The sequence below is a fragment of the Botrytis porri genome (genome assembly GCF_014898465.1).
Source record: "Botrytis porri strain MUCL 3234 chromosome Unknown BPOR_006, whole genome shotgun sequence".
Taxonomy (NCBI): Eukaryota; Fungi; Ascomycota; class Leotiomycetes; order Helotiales; family Sclerotiniaceae; genus Botrytis; species Botrytis porri.
Genome location: NW_024066080.1, coordinates 2,289,203 through 2,310,158, shown reverse-complemented (window position 1 = coordinate 2,310,158; position 20,956 = coordinate 2,289,203). Strand labels below are relative to the sequence as shown.

Genomic DNA, 20,956 nt, shown 5'->3' with positions numbered 1-20,956 from the left:
CTACCTACCTAGTAGCTATCTGACAAGCAAACAATACCAACCCGCCGAATTCCATTTACCCCTCATCTTCCATTTATAAGATCTGCTTGCTCCCCTTTGCAAATCAACTGAAATCATTTACTTTCCTCTCGAACCTGTTCCTTTTTGAATTCCATCATATCCCAAAGCTGCCTTCAAAGATGTCTTCCCCGCCTCCTGATCAGACCGCTTTAATGCAGGAGATCCTGAGTTCCATCAAAAATCTACAACTCAACCAGGACCAGCTGTCATCTAACGTCGATGCTATTACCGGCCGTGTCAATGTCTTAGCTGGTATGAAGGAAGTTCGAGATATTGCTTCCACGGATCCAGCAACTATTTCCAAACCTTCCGAGCCTGTTGCAAGCAATGATGAAAGTGCATCCAAAGATGAGAATGAAGCGAAGGTGCCCAAGTCTCCAACGATCTCGGCGGCGAAGCCCGATGAAGCACCCATTCCTTCTTATACCCAAAAAGCAAGCACCGGTACTTCTCGAATCATTCTCACGTGAGTCTGTTCGAATGCACGTAGGGAACATCTTAACTGAATTATGATATAAGTACATACCCTGGACAATCCGGTATCAATCCACTTCCCATGGAATGGGGTCATAGCGACCCGCAAATCAGAGGACCGGTAGTTGTCTCTAGAGCTACAGAAACAGCTCGAAGACGTAACGGTAAGTTTGTTCCCCATTTCACAGATTGCTCGTATACTTACTGTTTGTCTTAGCAATTGGAGGTATGTTTTGGTTGTCTGCTAATAACTCGTGGTGTAATCTGATATTTGACATTCATAGCTCACGGTGGATCCTATTCGATATACTATGCTTTGGCCGTTGCTAGCAAGGAAATCAAGGCAGACCATAAGTAGGCTTCAAACAATTTTGTATTTCGTATGTAAACAAATTAACACATTCCAGGCCAGATTTCACAAACACAGAACCTGCCGCCAACATTGGTCCCTTCCCTCAATGGGCCGACAAGAAAAAGATAGTATCGATGGATCCTTTGGGCCATCTCGCTCCATGGCTCTTTAAGGACACAATTGAGAAGGAGAATGGTAAGTAGCCCCCAAATAAGGGCACAAATTAGCCTTGAGCTGACAAAACTCAGTTGATATTAGACCTACAATTGGTATGTACTTTGACAGCCTTCTGGAAGGTCGACATCGTATTAGACAGCAGAACTAATTGTATCAATAGCAATCACTCGAGCTCATATGAAGGTAATTTATAAAGTTAGCAGCAAGGTAGCAATACAAATCTAATGAGATTTATAGCTACCTGAATTAGAAACTAGCGTGCGTGAAGGCCGGCTCAAGCCGGATGGCAAGATTTGCTTGAATGAGGCTGGTGAACTTGCAGTCACAAAATTTGCCGTGGAACCAGTATGTGCATTGTCTTGCTTGACAGATATACGTCTAATAATATTATAGGTTTGGTATTTACCTGGGGTTGCTGAGCGATTTGGCATTTGTTCGTATTTCTATCACAATTTCGGGAGTCGTTCTGCTTACCCATAGTCTAGCCGAAGGGGTTCTGAGGAGAGCATTGTTCGAGCACACTGGTGGATCATACCCCGAATTGATTACCAGAGGAGACATCAAGCTCTTCATGCCACCAATTGGTATGAAATAGTAATCTCGATCTATCGTGGAAATATCTAATTATCTATAGGTGGTTTGACCGTCTACTGCTTTGGAGACCCCGCGAAGATGTCAGATGAGAATGTTCGCCTAGCTTTACGAATTCATGACGAGGTAAAAAATCAAATGCCGCAATTTTGAGGTATTACGATTAGGAGATCTTTCATGCTGATTTCTTGTGGTAGTGTAACGGTAGTGACGTGTTCGGATCTGATATTTGTACATGTCGTCCTTACCTGATCTATGGTATCGAGGAGGCTGTCAAGGAGGCGCAAAAGGGTGGTAGTGGGGGTGAGTACAATCGGTTCCATTTCACAACCCTGATATTCAACTCTGTTTGCATGTTTCGTATTTTATGTTCAATGTGCACATGGGAAACAGTTGGGATTCCCAATTACATTCGCTTTCCATGCAATTTTAGCTCCTTGCTTCCTTTCAAAAGTTTACAGGCAATTACTGACTCTTGTGTTTCTAGTCGGTGAGTTATGTATTTGACAGTGCCTCAACACCATGACTAACTGCTTCCCGAGTGATTTACTTCAGAAAAGAAGGTAGAGCTCTTGGAGAGGTTACAAAGGTATTTGAATATTTCCGCGGCTGATAGGTTGTCTGCACTGCATTTATCCTTCTGTTGTGGAGCCCATCGAGGCTTGTCGATTTGTTCCAATACCCACTTCACCACACCATCTCCCCACTCCCTAATCACTTTCCGATGACATCCGCATTTTATCCCCTCAGATCTTCATGATTTATCACTTCTCTGGATCTTTGAGACAGCCATCTAACTCGGTCATGTAGTACCTCGTTTATAACGCTAGAAAGCGTGGACTTGATCGAGCTTCGGAATATTTCAAGCGCACGGAAAATATTGCCGGTGTAAAGGATATGCGTTTCCAGGCATTGATGCCCGACATTCTTCATTGGTTGGGAATAAAGAAAATTGACAGAATGCTAAGTATGAGCAAGTAAGTGGCTTGAATCCACTACACAAGACGCAGGAGTAACCATGTTTACAGCATGAAACACGATGCCATAGTCGGTCAAGGGTATGAACCAAGCACGCGACGTTGATTTCCATTACTGAACAAACGTCTAGAATCCCCATCCATGAGAGAGTTGAGCTTCCTGAATCATGGATCCCAGCGGATTCGAGGGTCGAGATTGATGCAAAGATTACAGCAGGTCAGTCTTGCACGCATCATTTACCGTCCATAACTTGTAATAGGGCTGAACAATTGCTACTAGGATACTTTACTACTGGTCACAGAATGACTGAGGAGGAACTTGCTGCTGTCAAGGGACGTAGTTGGGATGAGTATGTGTACCCCTTCAAGAAATTTTGCAGTAGTGAGACTTTATGAAACTGACCCAGAAATACAGTATTGATCATTGATCACGCGCAGAGAGAAACAGTCATGACTCGGGCCGCACAATATGTACCTGCATGCAGTATGAATGCCTAACATACCAAACGTAGTCTAGTACATAGAACAACGATTTTATTTTACCGTACCAATGTTTTAACTTTTGTCTTGTCAGATCTCGGTTGAGCATGGTGACTTGTTTGACAAAACATACGACATTACGACGTTACCGTATTCTAACCACAGAAAGTAGGGTACAGTAGTGCTTCACAACTATCGTATGCAGTCAAACCACCCAATATATATATCGAATTTCCCAAGTTCCAAGATTCTTGAGAATTGGGGGGGAACGCCATATTATCGTAAAGTTTGAGTCGTATCCTGACATTTATTGGGGGGCAACCAGTAAGGCGGGCCCGAGTGAGGGGTCAACATTGGTAGTGTATTTTGGATGGTAAGCTTGCCCACCTTTTCCCATGCACGTTTGATGCATGTGTACAACACCATAACCATTGACAACCCACCACATCATTGCTGTTGGCGTGGACGCAATGAATGCGGCAATTAGCTCACCGTCTGACATGTGGCCAGACCGACCCTTTTTCTTTTTTATCGGCTTTTTGGTAAGGATGTCCTAAATCGGCTTGAGTTGTTTATCTACGTCGTGTTTTGCATTTTGCTTGACAGGCCTGCCATGCTTTTTGTGTGTGTTATTTAATATAGACAGGTGTATCGCCCAACTTGCTTTACTCCTCTTTCTTTCCTTCTAGAAAACCTTCCCCGGAATTAATATAGTCTTCCTCACTTACTTTCTCTACGAAGAATTAATATCGTCCAAAAGCTTCCAATCTATCATCAATTTCACCCAATCTCATCCATCGGTCTGCTCCGGATCATTAGTGGAGAAAACGAAAGGTTATATAATATCACGGGACGATCAATCCTTCGCCTCACCCGTATATCAAACGTGACTCCACCAATCACACATCCCCTTCCTCCCCCTCGGTAGAAAATCACCATGTCCACCAAAACTCAATCGCGCGGATCCTCGCCCAGCATGTCTGCTCGACCCAAACTCATGCGAGCACATGCCACGGCGCCTTCCCTCGTCACCGGAAATGCCTCGCGTAAGGATCTCGCGACGCTGCACGCTTCGACCAAGGCGGCGTCGATTCTCACGCGGGTGGCGAGCTACTCGGCGCAGCAGGATCACATGAATGGAGGGGCTTCGAGGAGAGATAGCGGGAGTGCGTACTCGACGCCTGGGAATCGCAGTCCTCGGAGTCCGGAGAGTGGGAGCGGGTTGGCGAGGAGCTGCAAGCAGGAGTTGGGGATGAAAGGGTGTTCGGGTGGTTTTCAGTGTTAGTATTTTCAGTTTTTCATTTTTTCCCCTCCTCTTTTTTCCTGCATTTCCTCAGATGGGTTGCGGGCTTGAGATTCCCCAAGAAGACAAATGGCTGATTATAGTGATAGCAGCGGGCTACTTTAGTTTCCCCTCGTTTGAAGATTTTCAAGGATACCAAGAACCAAATGAGAGAATGGAACGTAAGAGTGTGTCGTGAGACACTCTCCACAAATCATTTGTTTGAATGGTCGGGATGGAAAAAAGAGATGGAGAAAAAATAAAGTACATAAGGGAACGAGTCAATCGTTCTTGATCATCATCATAGTAATAGGTTCTTGGGCTGGTTCTTGGAACGAACAGGGTTTCGATATATGGATATTCTTTGATACCTTTTTCCGTGCAGCACACGGATGGAATGGACACATGACATATGTGGACGGACGGACGGACGGGATAAGTGTTCAGGGCGTCCGGAACACGGGACTGGTGGTAATTCTTTAGTAAAAAAGTATGGGGTGGGTCGATTCGATCACGAATTGGAGGATCTCTCGGCAGATCCGGGTTGAGCTCCAAGTTCTCATCTCGGATTTCTGACGGATGGGATTGCCGTGGATCAGTACGGTATGGTATGCTATGGCATACCATTGAGGAATGAATGAGATGTTATCCCTCCTGGGGTAAACAGTGCTCCGTATATATGGGTTAACGTTCGAATCGGTGTACATTGGGAATCTGTATTTATGGCTGGCATTCCTTCCTTACATTATATACCCTTTCATATATACAATGGTTTTGGGCGTTGGTATTCATTCAAAGAAATACCTGGTATTTATTTAACAATCTAATCGAACATTTTTAAAAAGACGTTGTGGTTTTGTGTGTGTTCTTCTTTATCAGGAGTAGATTGAGTGACTGGTTGTTGTGCCATGGACAATAGATCTGAAAGGTAAAGAGGAGGGGGTAAATGATTAAGGAGAGGAGAAAACTGGCATCGATTTTCTAATCCTGGTACGCAATAAACTTGTCGTAGCGTTCCAATGTCGACCTCCTGTGTTTCGTAACACTAGATAAGAATTTTTTTGGAGATATTCATATGGCTATGGAGATGTGAATGCAGAAAATTGGCTTGGACACCGTTATTCTAACACAGTTGTACATTTTTCAATCCATCAATAGCTGTGTGAAACCAATAAAATCATTTATCATATGCGATCCTTATTGTTCTCCATGATATTTGGATCAGTGCCACTTGGCTGTTATTGTTCATTGAACAAATTAATGAGATTTTTGTAATTCTAGTAATTCTGGTAATTCTAACTTACTTTCCAGAAAGACCCTACACGATCAATTCACTGAGTTCTTCAGGATGATGAACGAAGCCAGCAAGTGTTTCATTTCCAATAGAATAAATGTATTGGGCTATATCCTACGCCTAATATACAACTCTTTTGATCCACTTTTCCCATTCTCAGGTGAACCTTTTTTGCGTCTCCCGCCCTGCCTATGTTGAAGGGATTGTTTAGATGCAACCCCAAGACCAAGCGCCGCCACTCCTGTTGAATGCCCTTTTAATTCAAAACTCCCAATGCAAATTTGTACATCCAATTTTATTTCTTCATTGCTTAATAAAGCACACGGGTGAGGATACGTGCTGAATATGTTAGTTTCGTATGACTGAGTAAAGATGTGGAGGAACTTACAGCTCAAGCTTTCTAAGCTCTCAACAATATCCTTGAGATCGCTAGTTTGTACGTTGCTAATATCAGCCATAAGGTAGGCAACCTAAAAGGTATCAGCACATGATTGCAACCGTTTGGAACCCCCAAAGTTTACTTACGTCGCCCTTGTTATCAGTAATTTGCTTGTCTACATTGTGGTCGCCGAGAATTTCGTTAACCTTTCTCAAAACACCAGGAATGTTGTGATGGATGTAGATGACCTGTTGTAATGAGTAAAACCATCGTATAATTACGGACGACGAACTTACTCTCGCATGGTTGGACTCGTCCAGTGTAAGCGAACGGAGGTTGACCTCTGGTAAGTTTACAGCTCCAAGGGTAACACCCAAATTCACGTATCTAACAAGAGCGTCACCAACTGAAAGATCATGTTAGCCGATGATATTACTAATGCTGGGGAAGCACATACCTTCAACACCAATGGCACGTTGGGCCTCCTCGGTACTGCCACCAATGTGAGGGCTGAGAATGATGTTTTTAAGATTACGAAGATCCTCCGCCCAAGTGTTTAACTCGTTTGTAAAGTAAGGTCCATTTCCACCTGGCTCACTTGGGTATACATCCAAAGCTGCACCGGCAATCTTTCCACTCCTCGAGGCTTCAATGAGAGCTGGAATATCAATCACACTACCACGGGATGCATTGATAAGATAGCTTCCCTCCTTCATTTGATCGAATTGTGCTTTTCCAATAAGATTCTTAGTCTCTGGTAGTTCTGGAACGTGGCATGTGATGAAGTCCGCGGTATTAAGTAATTCGTTTAGAGTAGGAACCTGTCTGGCTGTACCCAAAGCCATGAGGTTGACAACATCGTAGTAGATTACCGACATGCCCATGGCTTCGGCAAGAACAGATAGTTGCGATCCAATGTGGCCATAACCAATTATACCTAAAAATCGAGAATTAGCCCTATGCGAAAAGAAGGCATGCGTGCAATTACATACCAAGAGTCTTTCCACGAATTTCCCAGCATTTGTTGCTAACTTTGTTCCAAACTCCATTGTGTAATTCATTCGATCGGTCGCCGAGTTGACGGGCAAGGACAACGATTTCCGCAATGACCAATTCTGCTACACTTCTAGAGTTGGCGAATGGAGAGTTGAAGACTGCGATTCCATGTGCGGCAGCATAGTCAAGGTCGACCTGGTTAGTGCCAATACAGAAACATCCCACCACAATCAGGTTCTTGGCTTCACGAAGGACTTTCTCGCTGAGCTTGGTTTTCGATCTGATTCCAATAACATGGACATCTCTATACAATAGTTGTTAGCAAGGCTTCCTTCCTTGTTGGCTTCAGTCATCATACCGAATCTTTTCGATCAATTCGGCCTCTGGTAAAGAACTCTTCAATGATTCAACTTGGTATCCTTGTCCGGTAAGAATATCCTTTCCACTTTGGTTGACATTTTCCAGGAGCAAAATCTTAATGTTTTCTTTATCGAATGGCTTCAATTGTTTTGCCTGGGCTTGGGCACTTGATCTCGACATGGAGCCTCCATAGCTTGAGGGTGGAGAATGGAAACTTAATGTAGGGGAACCGCTCAAGTTCATGCTATTGGAGACTATTCTTGAAAGGCCGGTTGCCCCAACGATATCTTGTGGTGTAGTCATGTTTGAAGCAATCGATTGAGAAGTGTGAATATGAATGTGAAAAACTATCAAGAATGATGAATGATGAATATAAAAATGCAATCTTCCAAAAAGTCAAGGGATTAATCAACAATTTAAGTTTTCTATGATCATGTATGGATGAGTCAAAACCTAGTAAAGTAGAGGGGCGTGACAAGCACAAACTCGCAAAGTATTGCTCTTGGTAGAATATCGCGTCATCGGCAAGGCTCGGCGAGGCTCCGGAACAATGAACTGACCTGACCTGAGAATTTGGATTATTTGCTTCATTTCCGCAAGGTGATAAAGTAATATGTCAAGTCAAGTCAAGTGATATGGATGCCGATACGGGTTACCATCTTTTCGTATGGACGATAGGATGTGCAGTCGGGTGATGGCAAAAGTAGATCATCCGCGAACATTCTTCTCACAGTTCGATGTTAAATCACAGATAGAGTTACCTAGGTACCTACATATTGAATTGATCAGGATCGTTCTCATTGATATATCGTAGACATCGGAAACTATGTAGGAATATCTCATCCAGATCAATATTGCTATTAGGATTATTGTTGTTATTGTTATTGTTATTGTCATTGTCCTGTGTAAAATCAAACATTCAAAGGCTTTTTTAATGCATGAGCCAGCTTAGAAAAGGTCTGTATGGAGGAACCCTTACCACTGAGAGAAGAAGCCAAACATCAGAAATCGAGATAGAACATAACACTCTTCGATGTTCCAATGATTCCAAATGAATTGGACCCCTCCACCCTCACCCTTCACCCTTCACCCTCACCCTCACCCGAAAATGCTTTATGGTATCAAAGTTGCAAAAGTTTTCCCATGTATTCTGAATGATTGGGTATTCTGCAATTCTTCTTATTAGTATGTACGTTGACCCTTCTTAGCGCTTGGACCATTTAAACTATCAAAAATAACTCGCTTAATTTTCATTTACGCACAGAAATCAAAATTGTTTGAAGACCTCTTCTTGATTTCACCAGACCACCAACGCCCACTCAACAATTCAATCTCAGTCGGCGAAAAGGTAACTAATCGCAATCATGGCTGTCGGAAAGTGAGTAAATTCCTCGCTATCATATCCTGTTTCCTCGATACTGTGCTGTTGCAAATCGATGAATCGCAATATACACGCATTTGATATGGCGGGTTCGCGACAATTGAAGAAGAACGAGGACGAGGGGCAAAGCATCAAGAACTGGAATCTGACAGCACGACAGGAATAAGCGTCTCTCTAAGGGCAAGAAGGGTTTGAAGAAGAAGACCTTGGATCCCTTCACCCGTAAAGATTGGTACCAGATCAAGGTATGTTGAATTTTGATACGGAAACTCATCCGCCGAGACTAACTATATTTATCACAGGCACCATCTTCATTCCAAATCAGAGAGTACGACAATCCTATTACTCATTTTTCGAATTCCATCTAATAATTTTTACAGTGTCGGAAAGACCCTTGTCAACAGAACCACCGGTCTCAAGAACGCCAACGACTCATTGAAGGGAAGAATCGTCGAGGTTTCTTTGGCCGATTTGCAAAAGGATGAGGACCACGCTTTCCGCAAGGTTAAGCTCCGTGTCGATGAGGTTCAAGGAAAGAACTGCTTGACCAACTTCCACGGTCTCGACTTCACATCAGACAAGCTCAGATCTCTCGTCAGAAAGTGGCAATCCTTGATCGAGGCCAACATCACCGTCAAGACCACCGACGACTACCTCCTCCGTCTCTTCGCCATTGCTTTCACCAAGCGCAGACCTAACCAAATCAAGAAGACCACATACGCTGCTTCTTCCCAAATCAGAGCCATCCGTAAGAAGATGACCGAGATTATTCAACGTGAGGCCAGCACTTGCACTCTCACTCAACTCACCGCCAAGCTCATCCCAGAGGTTATCGGTCGTGAGATTGAGAAGGCAACCCAAGGCATCTACCCATTACAAAACGTACGTTTGATTATCTGGAGAGGTTGGAATTTTATATGCTAATTTTACAATAGGTTCACATCAGAAAAGTCAAGCTTTTGAAGGCACCCAAGTTCGACCTTGGTGCTCTTCTTAACCTCCACGGCGAGTCAAACACAGATGAGCAGGGTCAAAAGGTTGAGAGGGAATTCAAGGAGAAGGTGTTGGAGGAAGTATAAATTAAGGATGACGATGTTATGTGGTTTGGGTTTGATGGTGCATGATATGTAGTCAAGTCTGGGCTTTGGGCAATATAGGCGTGACTTTGCATCACATATAGCCTTTGGCTATCATTCAATTCCAAAAATGTCAAAAAAATGCAAAAACACAGTGTCCATGAGGACGATCCACGTGAATGCACTGGTGGCGTTGTTAATCTTGCATCAGCCCTTGCTTTTAGCGAGTGACGTTGTGATTAACATGCCCCAACATCTTTCCTTCCTTATATGCATCCCATTTCCTTTTCTAACCCTGGACCATCAACCTCACATCCATATACTACAGCTTTTTATTCCTCTAACGACTTCTCAATATTCTCACAATGTCATCCGACGAATCTATACCAACTCTTAAAATTCTCTTGATAGGTCCATCAGGAGCCGGTAAATCTGCATGTACGACCCCCAATTCCACCTTGTGCACTTGTTTTGTAGCAGTTGAGAAAAGAGGCTAGGCTTGTGCTAACAGAGGATTTTTTGGTCTAGTGCTCATACGATATTGTGATGATCAGTTTGATTCAGAGAGTAGTACTGCTACTATTGGAGTCGATTTTAAGGTTCGTCTCTCTGATTCATGTTATTTTTCTTTCTCTTTTATTTGAATAGATGAGAAGGGTGGAAGCTATAATAAAATGCAGGACAATAGCGCATGTATACTAACATCTCCCTTCCCTCTAGTTAAAAACCCTCTCTATCCACGGCTCTCCTTACCGGCTTAATCTGCTCGATACCGCAGGTCAGGAACGTTTTCGCACGCTCTCGAATTCTTACTATCGGGGTGCGCATGCGGTATTACTGGTGTATGATGTTACGAATCGCGAGTCGTTTAATAGTTTGAGTCGATGGATTGATGAGGCAGAGAATAATGCGGTGGATGGATGTGTATTCTGGATTGTGGGGACGAAATGTGATTTGGATGGTAAAGGAAAGCGGATGGTGAGCGAGGAAGAGGGAAGAAGGCTGGCGGAAGGATGGAGAGAGAGGGGTGTGGCAGGATGGGGAGAGTGTAGTAGCAAGACCAGGGAGGGGGTGAAGGGAGTTTTTGAAGGGGTGGTGAGGGAGGTCGTTAAGAGGCCGGAGTTGTTGAAGGGAGGGCAGAGGAAGTCGGGTGGTGTAAGTTCTCTGTACGCTTGCGATTGTGCAGTGGAAGGGTGTGCTAATGTGTTAATTTGCAGGTCACGATCGGAGGAACCAATGATAGCTCTACATCGGGATGCGCTTGCTAAACTTCATAGTCTTACAACAAGTCGGATCAAGTGGTACTGGCACACATTATAAGATATTCGGTACACGGTATGTGGATTGGTGGATACGAAGCATATGTATACGGAGGCGTTACGTGGGTATTATTCTTTTGGATGGCATGAGCTTATGGCAGATACCCTTTTACATATACACAATAGACTGTACTCTTTCACCCTTTCTATTCCTTTGGCTTCAAGAATTCTACAACGGCTAGTTCAACATCAGTCAGCGAAGGTTCTCACAGTTTTGCCCGCGAATGGAAAGACAAACCTTGTCTAAATTCCTCTGGTTTCTCAGAAATGACCCAATGCCCAGCATTTATATCAGCTAATTCGAATCGGGGGAAGAACTTTCCAATTATAGGAAGTGCTTCGTCTGGCACATAGTGGCTTTGAGTTCCACGAACAAATAATGTGGGTTTGTTAAAGCGTATCGAATCTGGATCCTTGAACGGGAAGTCGCCCACATTGTCCAAAGCAGCTCCGATAATCTTGAGAGGAACCTTGAATTTCTGCGTCTTGTCCTCAGTGCGCACAAGGTTTCCGAGGAGGAATTGGCGGATGGGAAGCTCCTGTTCATACTCCTGCAAGATTTTATCCGCTTCGGTTTGCTTGGAAACTCCCGCGTCTTCGATTTTCTTCATCCCTTGGATATATTTTGCGAAGTTGCTGAGGAGTGCCGCATCGATGGGTGCATTATCTACGGATACTATATCTTCGACCATTTCTGGCGATTCAAGCGCTAAAGCCATGGCAGTCTTTGCTCCCATTGAGTGGCCTATCAGTGTAGGCCCGGTAAGTTTATGCTCATTTATGAATCCAGCTACGTCGGCTGCCATGGCAGTATAATCGTGTTTAGGGTGATGCGGCGAGTCGCCATGATTTCGCAGATCCTATTTGCTCTCAATATGTGCTCTTCAATATACGCTCTTCGAAGCTCTTCATAGTATGTGACTTACAACGGCATAGACAGGCCTTCCTAGATCTCTTGCGAGAGCCCTGGTGTCGAATATTAGCGAACCATAACGTCAATAAGACGGGCGCGCAAGGAAAGCTCACTTACTAATGCTCCTGTTATTCTTCTTGGATCCGAATAAACCATGCATGAAGATGATGGCTCGTGGAGCATTGGACGAGGCTTTGGCAGGTTCGTGCAAATCGAAAGCCAAAGAAACGGTGCTAGATGTAGAGTAATTCCTCCGACATGCTCGGAGGAGAGTAGGTGATAGCAAACGAGGGGACATATTGCACGTAGAATCAGATCTTGCTACTGTGTGTGAAGTGAGAAACGAGAGTGAAGACTGAGAGATTAGAGATAACAGAAAAATGTTTTAGGTCTAAAATGGGATTTTATACAATTGGTCAGCCTTGCGGTATCTCATGGCCGATAAGTGACCGCTCAGTGACCGATGATCCGCCGTCAACTTCGGCTTCAGCCGTTGTTCAATATTGAGTTTGACATTTGCTGGAGTGTCATTTCGTGTGGTGATGTGGGAGAGTCAAATGTTGTCGTCTTATGAGTTCATTGAAGGAAAAATACATCCGCACCCTTGAACTCGTTAGTATATATGTACGATACCGAAAACAGTTACTTTATGGCGTTGGAAGCTGCACTTCTCATGTGATGTGACGAGGTCTCTCTTTGGCGTAACGTTGAAGAAAGTGTGACTTCACTCTGATGAAGCAACAGAAAATGTTCTACTCCTACATCACCATGATTTTGTTTATAGAAACACAATCAAAGAAAAGACAAGTGTTGTTGAGAGTTGAGATCACCTACTGTGGGTAAACATATCGTATTGATCGTATTGATCAATTTTGCATAACAAAGACTCAAAGTATTAATATTATATTCTCAACCGAGAGAAGCGTCACAATTATTATACACTTGCTATATTTATTTTATAGGTAATAATGCTAATAAGTGGTAATAAATGCTAATCGCTCTCTTGCTAATTTGATATCTAATATTTATTATTATCTACCCAGCAACTTTTGCACCTAGTAAAGATGATAAGTTGCAACAGCCTCGCTTTCATTTAAACAAATCACAGTAGGGAAGCAAACGACAAACCATTCAAACCAACCAACCTCAATTATTAATCTTTCATCTTCTTGTCTTCTTAACCTTTCTCGTCTTTAATTCACTCCCTACCTTATCTTATTACACTCATACACTCATACACTCATACAATTATTTAATATTCTTCCGTTTCATATTTCCTGCAGCCGATTAAACTTGCTGTGTCTAAAACAACCTCTCCAACCCTTGTTCATACATTCGTTCATATACACTTTCGACGTTAACAGCCGTAACTACCACTCTTTGTAATCCTTTCATCCAGTCACACTACAACCAACCGAATGTCCCAGGCCAAAATGCCAGAGGTACAAGAAATGCTTTGTCCCTTTTGCGGGTTCAAAACAGAAAGCGAATATCAAATAATGGTTAGTTCTTCTTCTGAAATATTGCTTTTGGTTGATAAAGAGAAATCCGTTTGCTGATGAAATGAAAGTTACATTTGGAAACATTACATGCTGAAGGACAGTCCCCATTCGTAGCAAAAGATAGTGCAAGTGTTGTCGCGATGGTAAACCAAGATGATGTTAACTATGCCGATTGTCCGATTGATGGATGTGGAGAAATGGTATTGTTTGATGAGCTTGATAGCCATATCGAGATGCACGGAGAAGAGGATGGAAATATGGATCTAGATACTCCCGCGTCGGTGTCTGCTAGACAAGAAGTAAAGAATGGTGCTGGTAAAGATGCTAGTTTTGGTACAAAACTCACACACGCACTTCGAAACATCGATGATGGACATGATTACGAAACCCGAGAGCCACCGCCCGCGGCAGCCGGGACAAAAGCATGGAGAGATATCTTGAAAATGCCTGATATTACTCTGAAATCACAGTCTAAACCTCCTCCTGCCAAGGGCACGCGTCAGTTAGGTGTAGGTTTTGACTTTTTCAAATGTTGATTGTCACATGATGTTGACCTCTTTCATGAACAGAAAGCAGAGCTTGGTCCCCATGCACATGAGAAGCAAATGCCGTCATGGCTTGTAAAGTTGCTCCAAGCAGATGGCCAGTATAAGACGATCAACAGGATCAATGCAGATGGTCAATTGAGGAGGGTCAAATATTGTCCGAATCAAGCAGAAGGCATCATCCCAGTACTATCTCAGCTTCTGGGCCAAGATCATTCAGTAAGCTATGCTTACCTGTGTGATCCGGCTGTTCTCCACGTTTCGAAACTCATGAGAGAGGGTATGATGTTCACTCCCCTACCGAGTTTCCCCTATTAATTACATATTTAGGGGGCTTTTGTGGCTACAGAAACATTCAAATGATGTGTTCGTATATCGTTAGATCCCAATTCCCTGGTCATAAGGTCCTCGGTGATGTTGTTCCAACAATTTTTGATATTCAAGAATATATTGAGAACGCCTGGGACCAAGGAATAAACGCTCAAGGGCGAATAGAAACTGGTGGAATTCGCGGAACAAGAAAGTACATTGGAACTCCTGATGTGAGTGTCCTCCTCTGCTTCTCCTTGTTCTAGCTATCATATAAACCAACTAACATGAATAATAGGCTCAAGCGATGTTTTGCTCTCTTGGAATCCAGTATGCTTTTCAAGGCTCTTGATTTTTTTTACATTGAACTGACAACATTTTTAGATGTGATACTGCGGCTCTGAAGACAAGAAAAGATAGAGGAGACCCTCCAGCAGTCAATCTTTTGTATTCAAAGATCGAGTCGTACTTTTTTGATGGTGCTCTCGATTATAACTGCAAAGTTCGTGAAACCACTCTTCCTCCAATATACTTTCAACATCCAGGTAAATCCCCAATCTCTCGCTTCTACGTACCAATCTAATTGTTACGTCTCAGGTCACTCAATGACAATCATTGGATTCGAGAAACTAACTGACGGCACGAAAAACCTTCTCGTTTTCGATCCGATGTTCCATGATTCATCAAAAGTCGTTAAACTTGTTGGCGGACCTGCTCGTAGCAAACATCCCGGCGATCTATTGAAAGCTTATAGACGCGGCAACAAGTATCTGAAGAGATACAATGAATTCGAACTTCTCAAGTATGCAGCCCTTTACAGCTCGAGTCAATTTTCAAGCAAACCTGAAACTAACATCATGGTAGACTCGCTCCACAACCGCGGAGCAAGCTGAATTGATGCTACCGAGCGTAATTAATGAGCCAAATTTCCAAATGGTTTATCCAACTGGCTGGTTGGCGAGCATAGGATGGAGTTTGGGTGTATGAGAAAGGACTTGTCGATTTTCTAGCATGGCATCACGGTAAAATCTCACAAGGGAGACTGGCGCAATTTGTAATAGATGTTTCGTTACAACCCCGAGGAAATCATAGTAAACATTTTTGCGAGCATAATTGTAGATCTGAAAATGAAGCTTCGAGATGCAGAATAATGAAAGTCGCCTCATGGTTTGCTAATAAACAGTGTCTACGATTTATTATTTGCATAATTAGTATTAGACCACCGGTGGACTCTAAATACTAAGGGTGCGTTCGGATCGATGTTACGATGGGTAACAGAATGCCATGTGACCAGTGTTATGTGATGGAGTTCTCAGGAGCTAGGGCTCTAAGGAGATCCTTGGGAGCTAGGACTCTAAGAAACTTCAAATCAATATTAGAGAATAAAGATTTATATAAGAAATGAGATTTTATTATAATATAAAGCTTTATATTTAAAAGAATAATTATTAGTTTTATTATTATAGTTATAAGAATTATAAGAATTATAATCTTATTGAATTTCTATTTGAAGTTTAATTTAAACTATTTCAAAAGATCTCTAAACATTTCCATATAATTCTAGAGGTAGCTCTTATAATACTTTGAGTATCCTTTCTGCTTCAAATACTGATTCAATATCAATCACTAATATAATAGCTAATAGTTCTTTCAAAAGTTAATAGGCTTTAACAAGCAACTTCAATAATGTTAAAATGATTAATGCTTTTAAGAAGATTATTATTAATAAAACACTCAAGATTGTCTTATTAAATAAGTATTAAGGAAATCGATAGGAACTCGATATCTTTTTATTACAATTCGAAATCTATTTTAGATTCAATTAAGATAAGTTTATTGAAAAGGAATCTAAAAGTATTTGGGCTATATTATACCTTAAAGGTGAAACAGGCAAATGGATTTAACCATATCTATACAACTATTTCGAGTATAACGACAAAGAATATATGTAACCTATAAAAACTATCTTCAACAGTTTCAAAGAATTCAAGATAGAAATCCATAGGATCTTCGAAAACTCTAATAAGTTAGAGGTAATGGAAGATAAGATCTTCAACCTTAAGCAGATAGAATCAATATTGAAGTATACTACGGAATTCTGAAGATATATGGGAACAATTAAGTAAAACGAAATCACTATTATGAGTCATTATTGTAAAGGACTCAAACCAGAAGTCAGATTGGAGTTAGAAAGATCTGTTGAGAGTGTAGACTTGAACGATCTAATCTAGGACTCTATCGAATCAGATGATTGTCTTTATTAATATCAACAAGGTTAAAGATTATACAAACCCTAGGGAAATCAAAAGCAAGAGTGTTATTACAAGAATGAGGGAAGATTATATTATAATTCATAGAGTTATAAGGACTTTATGAAACTAAATGTTATATATTATAAAAAAGGAAATAATGATTTAGAAAAGAAACGAAGATAGGAAAACAATTTATACTTTGAATATAGAAAAATAGGGTATTGGGTAGTAAATTACTAAAGTAAGAAGGTAGGGGAAAGGAAAAGCAATTTCAAACCTAAGTTTGATAAAGGCTAACTTAATATTATCTTTATATTTTAGGAATATCTAATTAAAACTAAAGAAACTAAAATCTTTATTAATAAAGAGTTCTGGAAATTATTAGATAAGCTATTATGAAATTAAGAGGGTATGAATATAATAGACTTATAAGAATAAGAATATTATTGAACTTTATTATCTTTAATAATAAAAGAATATTATAAGGAAAAGATATTAGTATATTATATGATAATGAGCTGGATTGCTTGTTATAATGAATTCTATAGAATCTATTGATTAGATAAAGAAGTAATCGGATAATTCTCTAAGAAAAGAAAGATAAGGAATCAATAATTCAATGAAATAAATAAAAAACAAATTACTCAATAATTGAATACTATAGGATAAATAAAATAGATATATTGTAAGATCAAAATAAACGGACAAATATAATAAGTCATAATAGATTTAAAGATTATAAAAAACTTTATTATATTAGAAATTGTAAAATACTTAAAAGTTTTATTTTAAAAGAAACAAAAAATCCTATTAATTACAATTAGTTAATAAACAATTAATAGAATCTAATATGAATGTTTTATAGGAGATATAATTAATATAAATGAATATAACTCAATACTTAAAGGTTATATAGTTTAACGTTATATTATTGGGCTAATAATAGATTATCTTAAAGATGCTATAGTTGAAGGTATATAACCCTAGAATAAATTGATTATAAAAAACAGTAATATTTGATTAATGTAAGAACGATTATGATGATATGTTTAAGGTATTTGTAAGATATAATATATGCTAAAGAGAGTTAAATACAAATAATATTAATAACATAGGATATCTAATTTAGGATTCTTTATTAAGAATAAAGGTTAGTATATCTTCTTTACAAATATAAAAGTCAATAATATAACAAGAAATTATAATCAAGATAAAAAAGCTTATAATACTAAAATAGTATAAAAAATATAAATATATGTTTAAAGAACTAGGAATTTATAAAGCTTTATTAGAATATAAATTATAAAATTATAAAATAATATTAAAGGAAAACAAAATGTTTATATACACCCTAATTTATTCAATATTAGTTAATAAGTTAAAAACACTTAGGGAATATATTAATAATAATTTGACCAAGGAATAAATTAGGGAATTTATATCCTAAATAGTAAGTTCAACTATGTGAATACCTAAGAAAGATAATATTAAGAAATTAATTATGGATTATAAAAAGCTTAATATATTTATAAAGAAAGATCAATATTTACTTTTATTAATTATAGAATTAAAAGATTGATTAGACAGAACAATAATATTTATTAAGATGGACCTACGAAATGAGTACTACTTAATTAGAATAAAGAAAGGTAAGGAATAGAAAACTACTTTTAAGATAAGATATAGGCTATATAAGTATTAAGTTATATCATTTAGGCTAATTAATGTACCAACTACTTTTATAAGACTTATAAACAATATATTATTATTATACTTAAATACTTATTATATATACTATTTGGATAATATCCTAATATATTTAAATAATAAGAATCAATATATTAAAAATGTTAATAATATTCTTAAAAACTTAATCAAAGTAGATTTGCTATGTAAACCAAGTAAATACAAATTTTATATTACAGAAACAAATTTCTTAGAATTCATTATATCAAGTTAAGGGCTTAAGATAAGTAAAGATAAGATTAAAACAATGTTTGAATGAAAGTAGCTAATTATAATTAAGGAAATACAATTATTTTTGAAATTTATTAACTTCTATTGAAGATTTATTAAGGATTATTCAGGAATTATTATATCTTTGATTATATTAATCAGAAAAGATTAAGAAAGCTTCGAATGGATTATTAAGGTATAAGAGTCCTTTGAAACGCTCAAATAAGTAGTAGCCGAGGAGCTAATACTATTGATATTCGATTTTGAAAAGCAAATCATTATAAAGACAGACTCCTCAGATTTTGCTATAAAAGTAGTTTTGAGCTAATCAGGATAAAATGAGAAATAGTAATTAATTACATTTTATTCTTGAAAACTATTACTAGTCGAATTGAATTATGAAATATATGATAAAGAATTACTAGTAATAGTTGATACATTTAAAAAATGACAAGTTTATTTAAAAGGATTAAAGTATTTAGTATAAATATATACAAATTATAAAAACTTGATTTATTTTATTATAATGAAATAGTTAAATAAATGATAGGTTAAATAGTTAGAAATTATAGTCAATTATAATTTTAAAATTTCATATATTAAAGGATTAGAAAACGCTAGAGTCGATATTCTTAGTCGAAAATCAGAATATCAAGAAAATAAGTTGTACGAATTGTATGCTATATTTAAGAAAGAAGGCGAATCATTAGTTTACAATATATTACAGTTTGTAGCTATATATATATTAAAAGATAATTATCTTAGAATCAAAATCCAATTATATTATAATAAAGATGCCATAGTTATATGTATATATAAGGTAATAGAATCAGAATTCATAATAGAAAATGAGATTATATACTTTTATGGAAAAGTATATATTTCTAGTTGAATGACTAAGGAATTTGTAATGGAATAATATGAATTGCTAGTACATAAATATTAAGGGATTGTAAAAATATTTATAAGATTATAGGAAATTAATTACTTTTTATAAATAAGAACAATAATTGAAGAAGTTGTTGGAAATTATAATATTTATATATGGAATAAGTCCTCTAGATATGTTCTGTATGACTAACTTCAGATCCTAAACATGCCTTCTCAATTATAGAAGTTTATTACATAGGACTTTGTAGTTAAATTATTACTCTCGAAAAACTTTATTATAGGAATTGAATATAATATAATATTCAATATAGTAGATAGATTGATAAAATTTATATACATAATATTATTCAAAGAAATATGAATTGTTGAATAATTAGTATATATATTCTTTAGGATTATAGTAAATATATATAAAGTACCAGATGAGATAATCTCAAACAAAGACAAGCTTTTTATCTCGAAATTCTGGACTACCTTATTAGTACTAATGAATATTAAAAGAAAGCTATCAACAACCTTTCACCTATAAACCGATAATCAGATAGAAAGGACCAATCAGATAATAGAAGTATATCTTAAATACTATATAAATTATTAATAGAATAATTGAATAGAGTTATTATTTATGGTATAATTTGTATATAATATATCAGAAACGAAAACCATAAAGATTACATCAACATATACTAACTCTAGGTTTAATCCTAAAGCATACCAAATACTAATACCACAGGAAGTTAATGCCGAATCAGTAATAATATAAGTCGAATAATTAAAGGATTTACAAGAACAGTTTGCTCTTAATCTAAAATTCATATCTTTTAGAACAATAATATATTATAATATGAAATATAATATAAAACTTATATTTAAAAAGAGAAATAAAGTTTATTTACTATAACGAAATATTGAAACTAAAAGACTAAGCAATAAACTTGATCATAAAAAACTAGGATTATTCAAGATTAATAAAGTAATAGAAACAATTAATTATTGATTGAAATTACTAGATATAATGAATATCCACTTAATATTCTATATATCCTTACTTAAACCAGTACCATTAAAAACGCCAAAGGTGTCATTAATGAAAATCGAATTAGTCAACCCAAACGTTATATATAATATCAAAACAATACTAAATTATAAATATGTTAGAGGCATAGTCAAATACTTAATCAAATGATTAGATTACTTATATATCGAAAATTCATAAAAATCAAAAGAAAACCTTAATTACTCTGAAAAGTTAAAGGCATTTCATTAGAGATACTTGAATTTACTCAAAAAGAAGGAGATTTTATTGAAATAAGGATTGAAGGTGTTACGGGAGCTGCCTCTAGGGTCACGTGGAAGTGTCTAGAGTTCTCTCGAGGTGGTTTAGACTAGA

The 20,956-nt window shown here is 38.1% G+C and overlaps 8 protein-coding genes across 8 annotated transcripts; 5 read left to right on the top strand and 3 right to left on the bottom strand.

Moving 5' to 3' along the window:
- Window positions 1-179: 179 nt before the first annotated feature.
- EAF01_005201 (uncharacterized protein) lies at window positions 180-3,059 on the top strand (the record flags this gene model as incomplete). The annotated part of the gene is made up of 18 exons (XM_038913456.1): window positions 180-526; window positions 580-698; window positions 752-760; window positions 819-888; window positions 942-1,081; window positions 1,135-1,155; window positions 1,224-1,246; window positions 1,301-1,408; window positions 1,457-1,496; window positions 1,549-1,647; window positions 1,698-1,780; window positions 1,852-1,957; window positions 2,197-2,243; window positions 2,465-2,631; window positions 2,683-2,712; window positions 2,763-2,848; window positions 2,912-2,981; window positions 3,047-3,059. 18 exons carry the CDS (start codon window positions 180-182, stop codon window positions 3,057-3,059), a joined length of 1,578 nt encoding a protein of 525 aa, XP_038771542.1.
- Window positions 3,060-3,201: 142 nt separating this feature from the next.
- Window positions 3,202-5,255, top strand: EAF01_005200 (uncharacterized protein). Its single transcript, XM_038913455.1, has 3 exons — window positions 3,202-3,484; window positions 3,622-4,391; window positions 4,504-5,255. Exons 2-3 carry the CDS (start codon window positions 4,049-4,051, stop codon window positions 4,590-4,592), a joined length of 432 nt encoding a protein of 143 aa, XP_038771541.1. The 5' UTR covers window positions 3,202-3,484; window positions 3,622-4,048; the 3' UTR covers window positions 4,593-5,255.
- On the bottom strand, window positions 5,217-5,533 carry EAF01_005199 (uncharacterized protein; the record flags this gene model as incomplete). The annotated part of the gene is made up of 2 exons (XM_038913454.1): window positions 5,217-5,438; window positions 5,522-5,533. 2 exons carry the CDS (start codon window positions 5,531-5,533, stop codon window positions 5,217-5,219), a joined length of 234 nt encoding a protein of 77 aa, XP_038771540.1.
- Window positions 5,534-5,997: 464 nt separating this feature from the next.
- On the bottom strand, window positions 5,998-7,725 carry EAF01_005198 (uncharacterized protein; the record flags this gene model as incomplete). The annotated part of the gene is made up of 7 exons (XM_038913453.1): window positions 5,998-6,026; window positions 6,076-6,157; window positions 6,213-6,314; window positions 6,363-6,472; window positions 6,524-7,003; window positions 7,059-7,366; window positions 7,421-7,725. The coding sequence occupies 7 exons, from the start codon at window positions 7,723-7,725 to the stop codon at window positions 5,998-6,000; spliced, it is 1,416 nt and encodes a 471-aa protein (XP_038771539.1).
- Window positions 7,726-8,602: 877 nt separating this feature from the next.
- Window positions 8,603-10,043, top strand: EAF01_005197 (uncharacterized protein). The gene is made up of 5 exons (XM_038913452.1): window positions 8,603-8,800; window positions 8,964-9,048; window positions 9,106-9,131; window positions 9,184-9,685; window positions 9,739-10,043. Exons 1-5 carry the CDS (start codon window positions 8,787-8,789, stop codon window positions 9,880-9,882), a joined length of 771 nt encoding a protein of 256 aa, XP_038771538.1. The 5' UTR covers window positions 8,603-8,786; the 3' UTR covers window positions 9,883-10,043.
- Window positions 10,044-10,244: 201 nt separating this feature from the next.
- EAF01_005196 (uncharacterized protein) lies at window positions 10,245-11,147 on the top strand (the record flags this gene model as incomplete). Its single annotated transcript, XM_038913451.1, has 4 exons — window positions 10,245-10,317; window positions 10,408-10,478; window positions 10,600-11,034; window positions 11,097-11,147. 4 exons carry the CDS (start codon window positions 10,245-10,247, stop codon window positions 11,145-11,147), a joined length of 630 nt encoding a protein of 209 aa, XP_038771537.1.
- A 197-nt stretch (window positions 11,148-11,344) lies between these two features.
- Window positions 11,345-12,409, bottom strand: EAF01_005195 (uncharacterized protein; the record flags this gene model as incomplete). The annotated part of the gene is made up of 4 exons (XM_038913450.1): window positions 11,345-11,376; window positions 11,437-12,058; window positions 12,125-12,164; window positions 12,225-12,409. The coding sequence occupies 4 exons, from the start codon at window positions 12,407-12,409 to the stop codon at window positions 11,345-11,347; spliced, it is 879 nt and encodes a 292-aa protein (XP_038771536.1).
- Window positions 12,410-13,529: 1,120 nt separating this feature from the next.
- EAF01_005194 (uncharacterized protein) lies at window positions 13,530-15,365 on the top strand (the record flags this gene model as incomplete). Its single annotated transcript, XM_038913449.1, has 8 exons — window positions 13,530-13,613; window positions 13,682-14,122; window positions 14,183-14,438; window positions 14,489-14,700; window positions 14,766-14,797; window positions 14,852-15,012; window positions 15,065-15,269; window positions 15,332-15,365. The coding sequence occupies 8 exons, from the start codon at window positions 13,530-13,532 to the stop codon at window positions 15,363-15,365; spliced, it is 1,425 nt and encodes a 474-aa protein (XP_038771535.1).
- Between the last annotated feature and the right edge of the window lie 5,591 nt (window positions 15,366-20,956).

Coding starts and splice junctions, on each gene's coding strand:
- EAF01_005200 (XM_038913455.1), top strand. CDS start 4,049: ATGTCCACCAAAACTCAATCGCGCGGATCCTCGCCCAGCATGTCTGCT. Junction 4,392..4,503: donor GTGTTCGGGTGGTTTTCAGT/GTTAGTATTTTC, acceptor TTATAGTGATAG/CAGCGGGCTACTTTAGTTTC.
- EAF01_005197 (XM_038913452.1), top strand. Junction 9,049..9,105: donor AAGATTGGTACCAGATCAAG/GTATGTTGAATT, acceptor TATTTATCACAG/GCACCATCTTCATTCCAAAT. Junction 9,132..9,183: donor TCTTCATTCCAAATCAGAGA/GTACGACAATCC, acceptor TAATTTTTACAG/TGTCGGAAAGACCCTTGTCA.